Raw genomic sequence first — 18,578 nt, 5'->3', positions numbered from 1 at the left:
ACAAGGCTATTCGTCCTGCTTTTGTTGGAGTAACTGTCTCTACTGTCCAGAGGAACATTTCTACTAGATTTTGCAAGCACTGCTGTGAGGTTTTGATTGGATTTAGCAGGTGAGGTCAGGTTGGACAATCATCACCCAATTCATACTCCCCAACTCATCCCAAAAGTAGTGCTGTCAGGCGACTAAATCATTAAAAATAATCTTATTATTTCATGCTTTGTGATTAATATAATTAATCTCTACATACAATTTTAGAGAAAGGTATTGGGACAGCTGCTCAGTTATTCATGTCTTCTGAAAACAAGACTTTTCCCCTGCTTTTATTGTAGTAACTGTTTCTACTAGATTTTGGGAGCACTGCTGTGTCAGAAAAAAATAAAAATCTAATTAATTTCATGTTCTATGATTAATCTGGATTAATTGCACCTAATCGCATTCATCATTTTTTGCTAAGAAAGTGTTTTAAACTATACAATTCAAATTCATTTTATCTAAGGACCAAATAATAAATTAATGAATAAAAAATACCATAAATATGTAGTGAATGCATATAAACTGCAAAAATAAACAATTATACAAAAAATATCATTAAAACGTCCCAGTAAATAATAATAAATAAAATTAGCAAAATAATATCACTGTGTTATGATTTGATTCAGAAATTACAGTACAATACTGTGCAGCACTCCCCTACTATGAAACATTGTTTCACTGCATTTAGTCTCATTTTATCCAGGTAAAACTCACTGTTTTTCAGTTTGAAGAAACATTGTGTTAAATGTACAGTACAGTTCAACATTTTAATTAAAAGGTTGATTTACTCAGTAAAATACTAATATTTCAATAAAGACAAGTAACAGTGATCCAGAATGAATCATTGATTCTTTATTGATGAAGTGATGATAGTTTGAGTAACTGTGGATCTGATTGGTGTTACAGGGTGAGTACAGGCCTGACAAGCGGCTCTCTGATGAAGATCTGAAGAACGCCGTGTCCATCCACCACTCCCTGGCCATCAGAGCCACTGACTACCATAAACGACCCAACGTTTTCTACCTGCGCACGGCCGACTGGAGAGTCTACCTGTTCCAGGCTCCGTAAGTTCATCTTTCTGTGGCTTTTTATTTACAATCCCTGCATACCTGCAAACCTTTACAGCCCCTCAAGGTCATTGGTTCAGGTTGTATGTAAATAATTGACAAAGACTATATATTTTGTTTGTTTGTTTGTTTGTTTGTAAAAATTTTTTTAAAAGATATTTGTAAAAATGTGTTGACTCCTGGGATTTAACCTTGAAGGTCTACGTGTTCTAATACAGTAGGGAAAATAAGTATTTCATGCGCTGATGATTTTTTGATTGAAATTGAGAGATCTGTCATTTTTATCAAAGGTACACATCTACTGTGAGAAAAAAATCAGAAAAATCTAAATGAATTTGCATTTTATTGCATGAAATACCATATTATTGAAATAACTATAGACACATTAAAATCCTTTCCCAAAAATTGTCAGTGCACATTATGTGTGGATTTTACCAGCCAGGTATTAAAGAGCAGCAAATCCACTTTGCTGAAGTACAGAGTTTTGAGCATTAGCTACTAACCGCAGCGCTAGCTCTCTCGCCCTTCAGAGGCGAGTATATTGGACTGTAGTCTGCATGTTTGCCTTGTTAAAACAAGCTACAGGCTTAAAGATTAGCGTTAGTAACACACGCAAGTTTACCCAGGGTTGTGGTGACCCAAAACAGCCAGGGCAACTAAGGAGTGACCTGTGTAAGAAGCATTTTAAGGTCCTGGACTGTCCTAACCAGTCTTCAGACTCATAGAAAATCATTGGAGGAAGCTAAAACTCAGTGTTGCCCCACAACTGCCCTGAAATCTGAAAGATCTGCTGATTCTACCAGAAACAAAATCTACAGGCTCTAATTTCTTACTCCGTAGGCACAGATTTTTTGAGGGTATATTTATATTGAATATGTTACACAGTGTGTTATAAAGTATCATACACTGGATTAAAGTGAGAGGTGCAAATAAAGAGATTCTTTAGTTGTAGTTCAGATTCTGAAGATACTATTCTACATATTTATGCAGCTGTTTATTCAATTACCACATCAGTTCTTAAATAAAACTTATGTGAGAACTCCCAGTCCTGATGAATGACAAATTGAAAAGATGACCATGAGTCAATGTTCAGAATTTACAATAAAAAAGATCAAATGTACAGAAAAGTTCATTTTTAAAACATACAAAGATACATTACATCAAAATGTCCGCACATAATATAATAATATCTCGACAGATCAACACATTTAGAACCCTAAGTACCCTTTGACATCTACTCCCTTAAACTAACCCTCTAAAATAAAGTAGTTATACCTTAAAATACCAGTGAGACAATGTTTTTACATTTATTTTTCCTACATTGTAAATTAATACTGAAGTGATCCAGACTGTGATAAATTATATAGGGAATCATGTAGTAACCTTAACAAATCTTATACAAATCAAAATACTCCGTGAAGCATTAAGGTGCTCTTATCTGGGGTGCTGATAAACTTATCCAATGTAACAGAGGTAACTCTTGCTCTTCCATCCTGGGGCGGTCCTGATGAGGGCCAGTTTCATCATAACTTTTTTGATGGTCTTTGCCACTGCACTTGAGGATACTTTTTTTTAACTGTGTTTTTATTGCTATTTTTGTTTAGTACACATAGTACAGTAATAATGACATACAACCAACCTGTCACAAACGAGTATAACAAACAAGAGGGAATGCCTGATCAGTAATAGGTACTTTAACTCTATTGTTTTTCTTTAAAAAGAAAAAAAGGAGATACATGCACAACCATTAAAATACTCTAGGTGATAAAAGATCTGGCATTGCTTGCATTAATGGTGCCCAACTTTTAAAGAATAGATTCAGTCATAGCTGTAATTTAGCTGTAATTTTTTCATAATGAAGACATTTTTACCCTTTCTCTCCATTGTGTTATTTTAGGTGGTTGTGGCTTAAGCCAGGAGGTTGTTATCGTTTTGTTATGCTATTAAAAGCAATATTCTCAATAAATAGGTCAGATTTCCTTCAATCATATCGTCCGGGATTATACCTAAAATAACAAGGGCTGGGTCTAAAGTAAGTTTGAAATCCAAGAACATTTCAATCTCTTTGAGCACCCTCTCCCAAAATTCTGAGATTTTAGGAAAATCCCAAAATATGTGTAAAATCCCCCGCCCTCCACAATTTCTCCAACATTATTTAGATGAATTGCTGTATGTTGATGTAATCAAAAGGAGGCTACTTTTTTTAGGATTTTTTTTTCTTTACTTGGCTTAGTTTAGTTGGGTGGTTCTAAGAGCATTACTTAAATAGGGCTATTTACTGTATATCAACTCTACCTCTTCACAACTTTACAACTGATGCTCTCAAACACATTAAGAGACAAGAAAATTAAAGAAATTAACTCTTGACGAGTTCAGCACAGCTGTTAACTGAAAGCCTGAATTTCAGGTGACTCTACTTCTAAAGCTGACTAAAAAAATCCAACCGAGATGTGCAAAACTGTCATCTAAGCAAGAGGTGCTACTTTAAAGAATTTTAAATATAAAACATATTTTTTTCATTTTAAAATAAGGAAAATAAATCTATAAATTTAATGTGTGCCTGCAAATGTACATCAAAATGGTCCAATATCATTGGAGACAATATGTCAGTACAAATAGATCATAATTAATCTGGCAGATGAGCAGCCTTATCAAGTTCTTATCATAGTGTTGCTAATCAGCGCAGTGGCCTTACTAAGCCCTGAGAACCTAGAATTTGATAATAAAAGTGTGGTTATCTCTAATCGAACAGTAGATTTTAGAGTCATACAAATTAGAGGGAGCTTTTATGATGGTACATTTATCCACATCTTCCTTTTATTGTTATATTTTTTTATATTGTCACAGGAACCTTTACAGAAATAGGAAAAAAAAGTTCAATGGAATTCAATGTAAAATGATTAAAGTAATTTTGGAACTTTTCTATTGGTCTATTCATCATGACACCATGTCAAAAAGTGAAAAATGGCAAAAATAGAGACACGGGGTTGTTGTGTCTATAAAAAGTGCCAGAAAATAAGAAATGATGAGAAGCAGCCTTAGCTTGAAGCATCAATCATAGATAAAAGGAGGTCAAGGAGAGCAGTTTGCTCTCTCCAGAAGATTACAGAGAAGACTGCTGTCTGTGCAGGGTGAAGAAAGAGGGTGAAGATGCTTCTTTGTGAAGAGGAGCTGATGCTGTTCTGTATTTAATGCATCAAAGAGATGCTTTAAAATGAATACTTTACTGTCATGACAGGAAATGACAGTGTAGTGTAGGAGGCCAGTCATGATATTTATGGTATTGACTTATTAAATATATAAATATATGAATATGGCAATGTTTTTTATGAATGTTATATATGTATGTGTATTTATTCTAACATTAGAATTTGACTGAGGATACAGTTGAAACCAGAAGTTTATATACACTATATAAAAAGACACATATGCATGTTTTTGAAATGACTTTTCCTGTTTTAGGTCAATTAGGATTATCAAATGCCAGAACAATAAAAGAGAGAGAATTTTTTAGACATTTTTATTACTTTCTGCAAAGTCAAAAGTTTTCATGCGCTAAGAGTATTATGCCTCAATTTGGGACAGCCCATATGATGATGTCATGTATTTGGAAGCTTCTGATAGGTTTATTGGAGTTAATTAGAGACACACCTATTTTAAGGCACACCTGAAACATAATGCTTATTTGTGTAACATCATGGGAAAGTCTAAGATATCAGGAAGAGAATGTGTACTTGCACCAGTCTGGTTCATCCTTAAGCACACTTTTCAATTCCCAGATGCCTGAAGGTGCCTCCTTCATCTGTACAAACATTTATACATTAAAAAGCCAGATTAATGTTTCGGAGTAGGCTTTTCATGCAGGTCTGGTACGTTTAGTCAAGTGTAAAATCTGCTTCCAAGCCTGCTCCGCTCCACACCACTCCACTACTTATTTACAGCTTAGATTTCCAGATTTCTCCAGCATTAAGGCTGGAGTATTAGCATTGTCCACGAAGCACTAGCGCCGCCCGACACCTGAGTGTTCCAGTAAACCAGGGTGATTTTAGCTAGCAGTTTGTCCCACATAGCTTGTTTTAACACGGTAAACACACAGGCTACAGGCCGATGTACTCACCTCTGAACGGAGAAAGAGCTAACGCTTAGCCCGGTTATTAGCTCATGCTAATACAGACTCCTGTATAAAGCTGTAATTCAGTGAAATTCATACACAAAGTGCACCAAATTACAAAGCAAACTGATAGCTTTTGGGGAAATGAAAGAAATTTAAGTGCGTCTTTTAGTGCAAAAAATACGGTACATAAATAAATTTTACTTTTACTGGACTGGAGTGATTATCGGTCATAATAATTTTAGTACTGATTTATCATACAGTTTATGGATATAGCCTTGACATGCCAACCTTGACATCAATATTTTGGCTAGTTGATCAGTGACTAATGCCTGGACTGTAATATTTTTCTATTATGAACTATTACTGAGTTTATTCTCCTTTAAAATGACATTACTGCATTATTATTCTATTGTTAAACTATTGTTTGTTGCACTTATTTTTAGGAACACATATTGTAAAAACAAATATTCATTATTATTATGAACTGTTAGAAATTCGGCCTTCAGGAACCAGGTGTCCGATTCAGGAGTCAGGAGACGGCTTCAGAGTTGACTTGAGTTTATTCACGTGCGGACAGAAAATCTACACGGGCACAGCTTAGTCAGTCGATCAGAAGCAATCTGACTAGGGATATTTTGAGGGGACATTATATACAATGGTCAGATAAATTAGCATATAAACGATGAGGGTCCCTGCAGAGACAAGTGGTCAGTTAACAGTCTGGGTCCCTGCAGAGATGAATGGTCAGAGATAGTGGAAGATTGACACCTCAAGTTTTGTAGCAGACATGATGGAGCCACAATTGGGGGAATAGGAGAGGGTGAAAGAGTTAAAGTATAATTTGTTATGGGCAGAATTCTATCAGAACTATATTACAATAATGTGACAGACATTTTAACATAAACACCTGATTTCATCTGATTATTAGCAGACACAGGAATTCATATAAAAGAGCCAGTGTGTCATAATAGAGTAAAGAAACACATTTTATACACATATTGCTATAGATTGCTATAGATATAGATGTTTAACCCACCAACCTCTAGAACATGAAACACAGTCCTCTCCCTTTGTTGTGTGTATTTTTTTATATACTGGACTCGTGTAGCCATGTGTGTTCCCACATGTTCCAGTCCCCCAGGAGAGCCTGTTCTGCTCCAGTTGCAGTTCTGTCCCAGTTACAGCTCTTATGGAAAGACAAGTGATCTGTATCTGTGTGTGTGTGTGTGTGTGTAGAGTGTAGGTGAGAGTGTGTGTTTACATCTTAATTATACAGCATATTCTCGGCTGTTTGTTACCCTTATCAAAAGTTACATTTTTACTTGTTTTGGCAAAATTTTTCACCAAACAAATTTAAATATTTTTCAAAGAGAACACAAGTAAACACAACATGCACCAGTTAAAACATAACTGTGATTTATCACACCTGAGTTCTCTACCCACAGCCAGGCCTGATTACTGCCACACCTGTTCTCAATCAGGAAATCACTTAAATAGGATCTGCCTGACAAAGCAAAGTAGACCAAAAGATAGACTTAAATAAATAAATATAGACTTCATGAACAAATGAGAGAAAGTAATTGAGATCTATTAGTCTGGAAAAACCTTTCCTAAAGTTTTGGGACTCCAGCAAACCATAAAGAGAGCCATTATCCACAAATAGCAAAAAAAAAGGAAACAGTGGTGAACCTTCCCAGGAGTGTCCAGCTGACCAAAATTACCTCAAGAGCTCAGCTACAAATGATCCAAGACGTCACAAAAGCCCCCACAACAACATCCAAAGCCGGCCTCATTCGCCTCAGTTAAGGTCAGCGTTCATGACCCAATAAGAAAGAGACTGGGCAAAAATGGTCAGCATGGAAGAGTGCCAAGACATAAACCACTGCTGAGCAAAACGAGCATTAAGGCTCATCTCAACAATCAGAGAATCAGTTATTAGTTTTAGGGGATAAACTCTTTTTTTTATACAGGGCCATCTAGGTTTAGATTTTTTTCCTTAATAATAAAACCCTTCATTTAATAACTGCATTTTGTGTTTACTTGTGTTGTCTTTGAGTAATTTGTATATTTAAGAGTGACAAACATGCCAAAAGGTAAGAAATTATGAAGGAGCAAACACTTTTTCATTACACTGTATTTTCAGCAGTGTTTCCCTAAATATGTAAACTTAAAGGGGCCAACGAAGGCATTTGTTCATTGTATGAAGTTGATTGTTGATGTATAAAAAGTGAGGAACCTTGGTTGGGGTGTGAAATGCTTAAAAGATGCCGATTTTCAAGCCTGTTTACCGCCCTGTGTTTTTAAATGCATCATCAGGTCTTTACTATTCTGGGCACATGTAAAGCCTCCTAACAGCGGCACCTGTTTACCAAAGGCAAAGCTTAATTAATTATGTGTAATAGGGCCTTTGTTTATTGCTTTGTGTGTGTGTGTGTGTGTGTGCAGGAACGCAGAACAAATGCAGTCTTGGATCACTCGCATCAACACAGTTGCTGCCATGTTCTCTGCCCCGCCCCTGCCAGCTGCCATCGGCTCACAGAAGAAATTCAGCCGCCCGCTGCTGCCAGGCTCAGCCTCCAAACTCTCGCAGGTCACATGATTTAACTACAATTGGCTTCTACAATTCTCAAGTGTGTGTTCTGCAGCCAAGTGTGCATCCAATAACTCTGTGTGTGGCCTACAATTGGTGTGAAGTCACTGAAGTGTGTGTGTGTGTGTGTGTGTGTGTGTGTAGGAGGAGCAGGTACAAGCTCATGAGGCTCGTTTTCATGCCACCTCCACGGAGCTGGCGGAGCTCCGCTCGTACCCGCCTGACCGAAAGGTTAAGGGCCGAGAGCTGGAGGAGTACAGACTGAGGGAAGAGTACCTGGAGTTTGAGGTGAGTTAAATGATGTGACAGAGGAACTAGCCTCAATAAATGAACGTAGTTCCAGCCAGCAGAACATTGGATGGGTTCAATTCCATCAGCAGCTCAGCTGATTTACCACAGCTGTTGATATAAGGAGAACTGTAAATAAGGCTAGACTGCAAGAGGAGAGCTTTGGATATATTTTAATTTATTTAATTTAATTTCATGAACACATTTGAAAACCACCAAAGTTTGTATAAATGTTATATACAGTGCATTGTAAAAGTATTCGATTTATTGTGATTTTTAGTGAGAGACTGACACAAACTAGTATATAACTGTGAAGTGGAATGAAAATGATACTGAAAAGTGTGACGTGCAAATATATTCTTCTCCCTTTACTGTAAAATCCATGAACAAAATCCAGTGCAGTCAATTGCCTTCAGAAATCACTTATATATAAATGAGTTAATAGAGTCCAGTTGTGTGTAATTTAATCTCAGTTCTCTCAAACAGCATCTTAAAGACCAATGAACTCACCAGACAGATCAGAGATAAAGTTGTGGAGAAGTTTAAAGCAGGGTTAACTCAAACCTACTAAGCCATGGCCGTTCACCCAAACTGACAGATCAAGGAGCAAGGAGCGCACTGGTCAGAAAAGCAGCCAAGAGGCCCACAGACACTTTGGAGGAGCTGAAATCCACAGCTCAGATTAGGGGAACCTATTCACAGGACAACTGCAGTATAAGTTGTGCACCTTCACAAATCTGGCAAGAAGAAAAGCACTGTTGAAAAAAAGCCATGTGGGGGACACAGCAAACATGTAGAAGAAGGTTCTGTGGTCAGATGCAAAGCTCTATGTGTGTTGGAAAAGTAATACTGCTCATTACCCTGAACACACTATCCCCACTGTGAAACATGGTGGTGGCAGCATCATGCTGTGGTGATGCTTTTCTTCAGCAGGGACAGGGAAGCTGGTCAGAGTTGATGGGAAGATGGATGGAGCTAAATTCAGGCCAATCCTGGAGGAACACCTGTTGGAGGCTGCAAAAGACTTGAAACTGAGAAGGAGCTTCACCTTCCAGCAAGACGATGACCCTAAACATACAGCCAGAGCTACAGTGGAATGGTTTAGATAAAAGAATATTCATGTGCTTGAAAGGCCCAGTCAGACCTAAATTCCATTGATTCTCAGATTCTCTAGATGCACAAAGCTGGTAGGGATAAACCCTCAAAAAAAATTATCTGTCTTTGACTTTACTTTTATCTACAAGGTAGAGCAGCGACTGCAGGTGGGAGTGTTTAGTACAGTGGACCAGCAGCACTGCTGTATCTGATCTACTCATACCAACCAGCACAACACACACGATTAACACACCTCCTCCATGATAATCAATATCTCTTTCACTCGCTCTGTCTCTCTCACTCTGTGTCTCTCTCACTTAGGGAGATTTGAGCTCAACATTCTGTATATTGTAAAGGTTTTAAAACTATCCCCAGCCCTAGTCCTGACCATTAAAGAACAGAATGAAACAAAGATAATAATAAAGAATGTATAGAAACAAATACAGGACTACAGTCTGTAATGATCTTATGGAGTTGTGACTTTGCTGCAGTTCTTTTGTCATGACCTTTTCCTGTTCTCTTTGTCTCAGAAAACGCGGTACGAGACGTACAGCATGCTGCTGAGAGCTAAGCAGCGCTGCGGAGACGACAACCTGTCGGTGTTTGAGGCCATGCTGCTGGAGGAGGGTTCTCTGCAGAGGGCTCAGTCCAGCCCGACCCTGCAGGAGAGCAGCCTGACCTGCAGCACCAGAGACGGCCCCAGCACGGCCAGGGACCCCCCGGCCACGGGGAACGGCACCGGAGCAAGCTGCGCCCGCGGACAAGGCCAGAGACACAGCTACCGGCAGGCCGTCAAAAAGTGACCCCTTCCCACTCTGTACTGGAAGCGCTTTGTGCTGGAGAAGAAGCGAGGTCTTTCTCTTTCCTGTGCACGCCCTCCTGCAGGACACGGTGGCACAGGCTCTCTGTGCAGACTCTGTGATTGGCCTGCTGGTGAACCATCTCCTGGGTAAAACCCAGAGTCCTGGGTGGTGATGTGCGTTTGGGGAGAGCGTGGAGGGGGCAGAGGAAAGCGTTTGAGACATTGAAGGACGTTTATGTTGACCTGAAAGAGGTGGAAGGATGTACTGTGATGTGTACTAGATATGAGAGGAACTAGAGGGTCGAAGGAACACTTGAACTCTTCTTCTATCGTCGTCGTTCTGCCGTCTGCTCTGTGGATCCACACACTCTCCAATCGCCTCAGACCTGGGACCAAACCTCCGCTCGATACCTTTAAAATGACTGTTAGCATCCCAATCTTTCACACCATGCAGGGGCCATCATAGACAGTGCACCTCTCAGCTTCCCTGCATGTACAGTACCTTTCCGTGTCGTGATGATCGTCAGTAGATGATCTTTGACGATCTTTGCTTTGACGATGATCTGCAAGTCATTCCTTGCTCTTCTTTTTTTTGTCGTATCAAATCATACTACCTGTTTATCTCCAATGTTAATTCCATAGCAGCAGGGCTTGTCACATTCCACATTCAGAGCAGTGCACTCAACAGGGAGCGTCCATAGGTGGACTCCTGGATAAAGATTGTGAAAGGTTGTGAAGACAGTAGGACAGTGGTAAGTAGGACCAGGACTGAGCTTCACATCGGCTCTCAGAGAGCTGTCTGTGCTTCTTCTGTATATACAGTCCACGCCTGGGCTAATACGTCCTACAGACCCCCTTTTGATATCTATCCCAGTGCTTCGGGTGCAGATACGCTGTACATCAAATTGGGGCTATATTGGATCTCAACCGCTTGACTTGAATGGTCATCAATCCCAGTTCCAGTTCCAGAGTTGCACTGGAATGACTCGAGCTGATTTCATATATATGTATATTGAGCTGATTGTCCTGAATGGTAGACAGATCATACCATTTTGACTCCAGTTTTTCTTTTCCCCATTCCAGAACGTCTCTTGCACTTAACGTTAACTATTATTACTATGAGACATTTTACATTTATTCTACAATCTCAAATAAAAAAAAATTGGGACAGAATGGAAAAAGCAAATTTACAGAAAATCCAAATGTTTCTTACAGTGTTTCCTTTGACTTTCATTTGATTACAGACAGTATAAACTCAAGATATTTTGTTTTTTTTTTATCTACTCAACTTCTTCTTTTCATTCATTATTAATATTAATGCATTCCAGGCCTGCAACCTATTCTTAGGTGAATAAAATTGGGAAGGCTGGAGGGGTGCTGGAACCTATCCAAGCCAGCATCGGGTGGAAGGCAGTATACACACTGGACAGGCCACCAATCCATCAAACAATACCCAATCAGCCTGAACCGGGGGAAACCCACGCAGACACGGGGAGAAAGACCCGGGTCACCCCAGCCGGGAATCAAACCCAGGTCATCTTGCTGTGAGGCAACAGCTCCACCGTGCCACCCCGCAGTTGTTATGTAAGAACTAAAATCGTAATTACATATCTTTTCTTTATTTGCAGAATATTAAGATTTTTTTTTCATTGTCCAGCCCTATTTTCCTATTTCAGATTTTTTTTGTTTAACCTTTAGCCCTAAATTGACCCTGACCCAACTATTATTGGAATGTGTTGCAGGCCTGAAATGCAGGTATGGATGTATTATATTAATGAATAAATAGGAAATTAAGCAGATAAAACTGCAATCACATAAAAGTCGAAAAGAAACCTATTTTAAAATTATTATAATCAAATTATTGCATTAAATGCAATTTCCATATGGTCCCAATTTTTTCCCCCTGGTTTGGGAATGTACATCTCTAGAGAGTTCCTTTATTTACCTTGGAATATAATTACTGTCCTTGTCCTTTTATCGGTTCTCTTGGCTGAGTGTTCTTGTCCATTGTGGCCAGCATGGCTGAATAGTGATGGCTTGTTGTAATCTCCTCTCTTCTGCAGAAAAAAGCAGCGAATTCTAGTGGTGATATGAAATATACTGTGTGTAGTTTGGCTGTTCTGTTCTCTTCTGTTTCTCACCTCGCTTTCTCTGAATGTCTGTAATTTTTTAATCACACCTTAGATTCAACTTTTGTCCTTTGTTGTAGGGTGTGCGGATGTGTAAGTGAGGGAATGAGTGTGTGGATGTGTGTGAGGGGATGAGTGTGCGGATGTGTGTGAGGGGATGAGTGTGCGGATGTGTGTGAGGGGATGAGTGTGCGGATGTGTAAGTGAGGGAATGAGTGTGCGGATGTGTGTGAGGGAATGAGTGTGTGGATGTGTAAGTGAGGGGATGAGTGTGTGGATGTGTAAGTGAGGGGATGAGTGTGCGGATGTGTAAGTGAGGGAATGAGTGTGCGGATGTGTAAGTGAGGGGATGAGTGTGCGGATGTGTGTGAGGGAATGAGTGTGCGGATGTGTGTGAGGGAATGAGTGTGCGGATGTGTAAGTGAGGGGATGAGTGTGTGGATGTGTAAGTGAGGGGATGAGTGTGCGGATGTGTAAGTGAGGGAATGAGTGTGTGGATGTGTGTGAGGGGATGAGTGTGTGGATGTGTAAGTGAGGGAATGAGTGTGCGGATGTGTAAGTGAGGGAATGAGTGTGCGGATGTGTAAGTGAGGGGATGAGTGTGCGGATGTGTGTGAGGGAATGAGTGTGCGGATGTGTGTGAGGGAATGAGTGTGCGGATGTGTAAGTGAGGGAATGAGTGTGCGGATGTGTGTGAGGGAATGAGTGTGTGGATGTGTAAGTGAGGGGATGAGTGTGTGGATGTGTAAGTGAGGGGATGAGTGTGCGGATGTGTAAGTGAGGGAATGAGTGTGCGGATGTGTAAGTGAGGGGATGAGTGTGCGGATGTGTGTGAGGGAATGAGTGTGCGGATGTGTGTGAGGGAATGAGTGTGCGGATGTGTGTGAGGGAATGAGTGTGTGGATGTGTAAGTGAGGGGATGAGTGTGTGGATGTGTAAGTGAGGGGATGAGTGTGCGGATGTGTAAGTGAGGGAATGAGTGTGCGGATGTGTAAGTGAGGGGATGAGTGTGCGGATGTGTGTGAGGGAATGAGTGTGCGGATGTGTGTGAGGGAATGAGTGTGCGGATGTGTAAGTGAGGGGATGAGTGTGTGGATGTGTAAGTGAGGGGATGAGTGTGCGGATGTGTAAGTGAGGGAATGAGTGTGTGGATGTGTGTGAGGGGATGAGTGTGTGGATGTGTAAGTGAGGGGATGAGTGTGTGGATGTGTAAGTGAGGGAATGAGTGTGCGGATGTGTGTGAGGGAATGAGTGTGCGGATGTGTGTGAGGGAATGAGTGTGCGGATGTGTAAGTGAGGGAATGAGTGTGCGGATGTGTAAGTGAGGGGATGAGTGTGCGGATGTGTAAGTGAGGGGATGAGTGTGCGGATGTGTAAGTGAGGGGATGAGTGTGCGGATGTGTAAGTGAGGGGATGAGTGTGCGGATGTGTAAGTGAGGGAATGAGTGTGTGGATGTGTGTGAGGGAATGAGTGTGCGGATGTGTAAGTGAGGGAATGAGTGTGCGGATGTGTAAGTGAGGGGATGAGTGTGCGGATGTGTAAGTGAGGGGATGAGTGTGCGGATGTGTGTGAGGGGATGAGTGTGCGGATGTGTGTGAGGGGATGAGTGTGCGGATGTGTGTGAGGGGATGAGTGTGCGGATGTGTGTGAGGGGATGAGTGTGCGGATGTGTAAGTGAGGGGATGAGTGTGCGGATGTGTAAGTGAGGGGATGAGTGTGCGGATGTGTGTGAGGGGATGAGTGTGCGGATGTGTGTGAGGGGATGAGTGTGCGGATGTGTGTGAGGGGATGAGTGTGCGGATGTGTAAGTGAGGGGATGAGTGTGCGGATGTGTAAGTGAGGGGATGAGTGTGTGGATGTGTAAGTGAGGGGATGAGTGTGCGGATGTGTAAGTGAGGGGATGAGTGTGCGGATGTGTAAGTGAGGGGATGAGTGTGTGGATGTGTGTGAGGGGATGAGTGGTAATGCTTGATAATACTGTAAATCAAATGTATGTGGAATGTATTTGATACATGATTATGGCTTATGAGCATCCATGTGTTCCACACCCGTACGACTGGAACGAGTTCTCATTTTTTTCTGGTTGTATTTTTTTCTTGTTTTTCATTGCGCACGTTTTATGAAAAATGTATGACAAATGTTTGAAAAAGGCACTGTGATGAAGAACGGACAGGTGGAAGTGTGATGTTATGTATTATGTAATTTATATGTACATTAATGCTGAGGCAGCGCTGTCTGTTAGAATGTAAATGTCTCCAGGATGGATCAGAATGATGGAACCTCAAATGTTCCAGACCTTCTCATCACAATGTTCTTTATTTATTCTATTGTATTATCTATTCTATTATCTCTTTGGTTAAGCAGTTTCAGCTTATGACAGTAAATGAAGGTTGAGCACACGTGTCTGGTTTTCCACATCTGTCCCTGAACCGAGCACCTGAGCATCGATTGAGGAGAAAGAAATGATCAAACTGTGTCGGGTTACCAAACGCCAAGTGTCTGATCAGCTGGAATCTCTGCTGTAGTGCCGTGAACGAACAATCAAACTACCAATCAAAGAAAAGAGACGCAAAAAGGTGTGAATGTACTGTGCTTTTATGCTTTTTTAGGAGTTCAGGCAAAAAAAAAAAAACGTCCATTTTTACAGTAAAGCCATTTATGTTTACTCAGGCTGATTTAAGTACAACATTGGCTGTTGCAGCACCACCAGTTAACCAGCAGAGAGCGCCATAACACAGCTCAGCCATAACTGTAGGAAGTGATGAGTGACGTCATTACTATGGCTATAAACTACACAGACTGTACACAGTGTGTATCTCTGTATTGTGTGTAAGTGAGAGAGTGATTAGACAGGATTATACACCCATAAAAATAATAGACAAAAACAAGGATGCTACAAAAGGGTTCTTTGAGAAGTTTCATAGATGAACCACGTTTGGTTCCAGAAAGGGCCAGGATTGTACACTCTTAAAAGTAATAGACAAGTTACTCCATAGGAAAACCACTTTTGTGGTATGAAGAACCTTTTTACGAATTTCAGAACTTTTAAAAAAGTTAACCCATTTAAAGGTTCTTTACACCACTCTCAAAAAATGGAAATCAAAATGTTTCAACTGTGGTTCTACACAAAGATGCTTTTATAGAATCTTTACTTTTAAATGTGTGTATGAAGAACCTCTAAAAAGTAAGATGTTGTTATAAAGGTGATTTAATCATTTAAATAAAAAAAGGGATTCCTTCCTTATTTTTTAGACAAATGCACAAATTTCTGCATTTCTGAACGCAGAAGTTCTTTTACAGCATGGTCAGAGTGTACAAATGTAAAGGAGTGTAAAACAGGTCTGAAGAACCTTTTTTTTTTTTTTTTTTTTTTTGCAGATGGTCTACAAACCTTTTAGAAACTCTTCAGTGTAGATCCAAAAGTGGTTTCTTATGGCAGGTTAAGGGTGTGCAACAGATATGCAATCTGAGAAACCTCAACTTGCCCCACAAAGATCCTTTAATAATTTAAAGGTCCTTCAGTCTCATACCAAAAGAACTTTACCTTTGTGTTCTTCACAGACTAGACCAGTATAAAAGAGATGTATGCATATGAAGAACCTTATCAGAAGGCTTGAGGAGCCTTTACACGATCTAGAGGTTCCATACCTTCAGTTAAACCTTCAGTTGATCCAAAGGTTTTCTACCAATGTAATGGTTCTTCACTTACACATATCTTTCTGTCTTTCTAGTGTGAGTATGAAGAACCTGATCAGAAAGCCTGAGGAACCTTCAGTTGATCTAAAGGTTCTCTACCAATTTAACGGTTCTTCAGTCACACGTCTCTTTCGGTCATTCATGGAACCCAAAGAGGTTTTTTAATCATGTGAAGAGTGTAAAAGATATGAGTGAGTATGAAGAACCTGATCAGAAAGCCTGAGGAACATTTAGTCAGTCTCTCATCAGATCAATTTCTAAACCAAATTAAAGGTTCTTTAGCTACACATCCATTTTTATTTATTAAGGAACCTGGACATGGTTCCTCTATGACAAGATATCAATGTAAAAAAGAAGTGTCTGTGTAAAGAACCTTTTTTTTTAGGAAGTTTGAAAAACTTTTGTTTTGGATTAATTAAGAACCCGACATGTTAAGAGTGTAAAAGAGATGTGTGGGTGTGAAGAATGTTATAAAAAAAAGGCCTGAGAAATCTTTAGCTTTATCAAAGGTTCTCTACCAATTTAAAGGTTCTTCAGTTAAACATTTTTTTTCTTTTGGTTCTTTTAGAAACCAGAAGTGGTTCTTCTATGACAGGTTAGCAGTATGAATTGTGCAGAACCTTTTAGCAGGCCACAAAAACTTTTACTTAATGCAAAGGTTTTCCAGATACACATCTCTTCTGTTTCTTTCTGGAACAAAACCTGTTTCTTCTATGGCATTTCCTAAAGAACCCTTTGTAGCATCTTCATTTTTATGAGAGTGTGCAGTAGATGTTCTGCTGTTCTGCAGCGTTTTGATCCAATTATGTTCTTTACACACACACACACACACACACACACACACACACACACACACGAAGCTGCTGAGCAGTTTGTGTTTTAATCCGTTGCAGATTTTGGTAGAACGCTGCTTCTGGGGTTCTGTAAGGCTGTGGTTAGAACAGTAGACCTGCTGTCTGACGAAAACATGACTGTATGATAATAATCTATAACTGTAATTATAACCAGCACCTGAATGTTTATAAATGGCATGAAATTGTGGTCTGTGTTTATTTGTATTCTGTGCATCCCATAATGATTGATCTTTCTTTCTCTACTCAGTGCAGTATACCCAGTTCACAAAACAGTAAGTTTGAATGGCTGAACATACTAAACGGGTTAATAATCCATATGTCATAATCATAGGACGTGAAATATTCTGTCTTATGACTTTTGGCATCTCTCTGAAGCTTAAGAATGCAGCATTGTATACACATGTGCAGACAGATGTACAGATGTTATATTTTGTATAGAGGAATGTTAAATATGTACCTACAGCTCTGGAAAAAAATAAGAGACCACTTCAAAATAATCAGTTTCTCTGATTGAACTATTTATAGGTTTATGTTTGAGTAAAATGAACCTTGTGGTTTTATATCTATAATCTACTGAAGACATTTCTCCCAAATTCCAAATAAAAATATTGTAATTTAGAGCATTTGTTTGCAGAAAATGAGAAATGGTCAAATTAACAAAAAAGATGCAGAACTTTTAAACCTCGAAAAATGCAAAGAAAACAAGACAACAATACTACAATTTTATCTAAGGAAGAGTTCAGAATCAGTATTTGGTAGAATAACCCAGATTTTTATTCACAGCTTTCATGCGTCTTGACATGCTCTCCACCCGTCCTTCACACTGCTTTTGGGTGACCTCATGCCATTCCTTGCTCAACAACTCAAGCAGTTCAGCTTTGTTGGATGGCTTGTGACTATTTATCTTCTCTATCTCTTGATCACATTCTATAGGTTTTAATGGGGGTCAGGGCTGGAGATCAGGCTGCCATGACAGGGTCTTGATCTGGTGTTCTTTCATCTTCACCTTAACTGATCTAGCTGTGTGGAATTGAGCATTGCCCTGCTGGAAAAAAACAGCCCCCAGAGTTGGGGAAAACTTCCAGAGCAAAAGGAAGCAAGTTTTATTCCAGGATAATCTTGCGTCATTCACAAAGACCAAACTGCCCAATTCCAGCCTTGCTGAAGCATCCCCAGATCATCACAGGTCCTCCACTAAGTTTCACAGTGGAGTTCTCCATCTAAACATTTGATGGCCAGGTGTTGAGTGAAGCTAAAAGTTGTACTCAGAGAAGATGATCTTACTCCAGTTCTTTAAAGTCCAGTTATGATCTTTTGCAAACTTCAGCCTGGCTCTCCTTTGCTTCTCATTGAATAATGTCCTTTATTAGCTTGTTCTTTCCATGCACTTCACCAGAGGTGAAAAAGTACTGAAAAATTGTAATTAAGTAAAAGTACCTTTACTTTGCTAAAATTCTACTCAAGTAAAAGTACCCATCTAAAAATCTACTCGAGTAAACGTAAAAAAGTACTCAATTTAAAATGTACGTTGAGTAAAAGTTACTAGTTACTTTTAATTATTTAATGTAAAAAAGTACAATATATCATAAATTAAATCGTTTTAAATGAACTATTATTCCACATAATAATTTGGACCTTTCAGGCAGTATTTGTTCAGACCTGTTTCTATGATCCATTTTTTTTCTTTACTTTTAAAAAGTTATGGTCATATAGGTGACTATAAACCGTATTTTTATAGTTTTTTATTTTTCTCTCATCACCAAGATTTCAGAAAGGTAAACTCTATTTGTGGACACAGGTTAAGCATGTAACGAAGCGCGGCTCAGCTAACTAACTTGTTAGCTAACCTAGGCAGTTTGATATGTCTTCAGTTTAGTTTAGCGTTGTTTCATGTCTAAAAGGGATCTCT

The 18,578-nt window shown here is 39.5% G+C and overlaps 1 protein-coding gene across 4 annotated transcripts in view; it reads left to right on the top strand.

The window, feature by feature from the left end:
- LOC125780413 (PH and SEC7 domain-containing protein 1) overlaps nucleotides 1-16,855 on the top strand; it is a 70,384-nt gene extending 53,529 nt beyond the window's left edge. For 3 of the 4 annotated variants that reach the window (XM_049473892.1, XM_049473893.1, XM_049473894.1), the window contains 4 exons: nucleotides 940-1,097; nucleotides 7,660-7,804; nucleotides 7,949-8,092; nucleotides 9,718-16,855. In XM_049473892.1, coding sequence (XP_049329849.1) covers nucleotides 940-1,097; nucleotides 7,660-7,804; nucleotides 7,949-8,092; nucleotides 9,718-9,990 — 720 coding nt within the window. In that variant the 3' untranslated portion in view covers nucleotides 9,991-16,855. Of the gene's footprint in view, nucleotides 1-939; nucleotides 1,098-7,659; nucleotides 7,805-7,948; nucleotides 8,093-9,022; nucleotides 9,282-9,717 lie in introns of those variants that run through there. The other variant, XM_049473895.1, reaches the window with a different exon arrangement.
- The last annotated feature ends 1,723 nt before the right edge of the window (nucleotides 16,856-18,578 follow it).

Source organism: Astyanax mexicanus, unplaced genomic scaffold, assembly GCF_023375975.1.
Source record: "Astyanax mexicanus isolate ESR-SI-001 unplaced genomic scaffold, AstMex3_surface scaffold_47, whole genome shotgun sequence".
In the NCBI taxonomy this organism is placed as follows: Eukaryota; Metazoa; Chordata; class Actinopteri; order Characiformes; family Acestrorhamphidae; genus Astyanax; species Astyanax mexicanus.
This window is presented reverse-complemented; position numbering and strand designations above follow the sequence as displayed.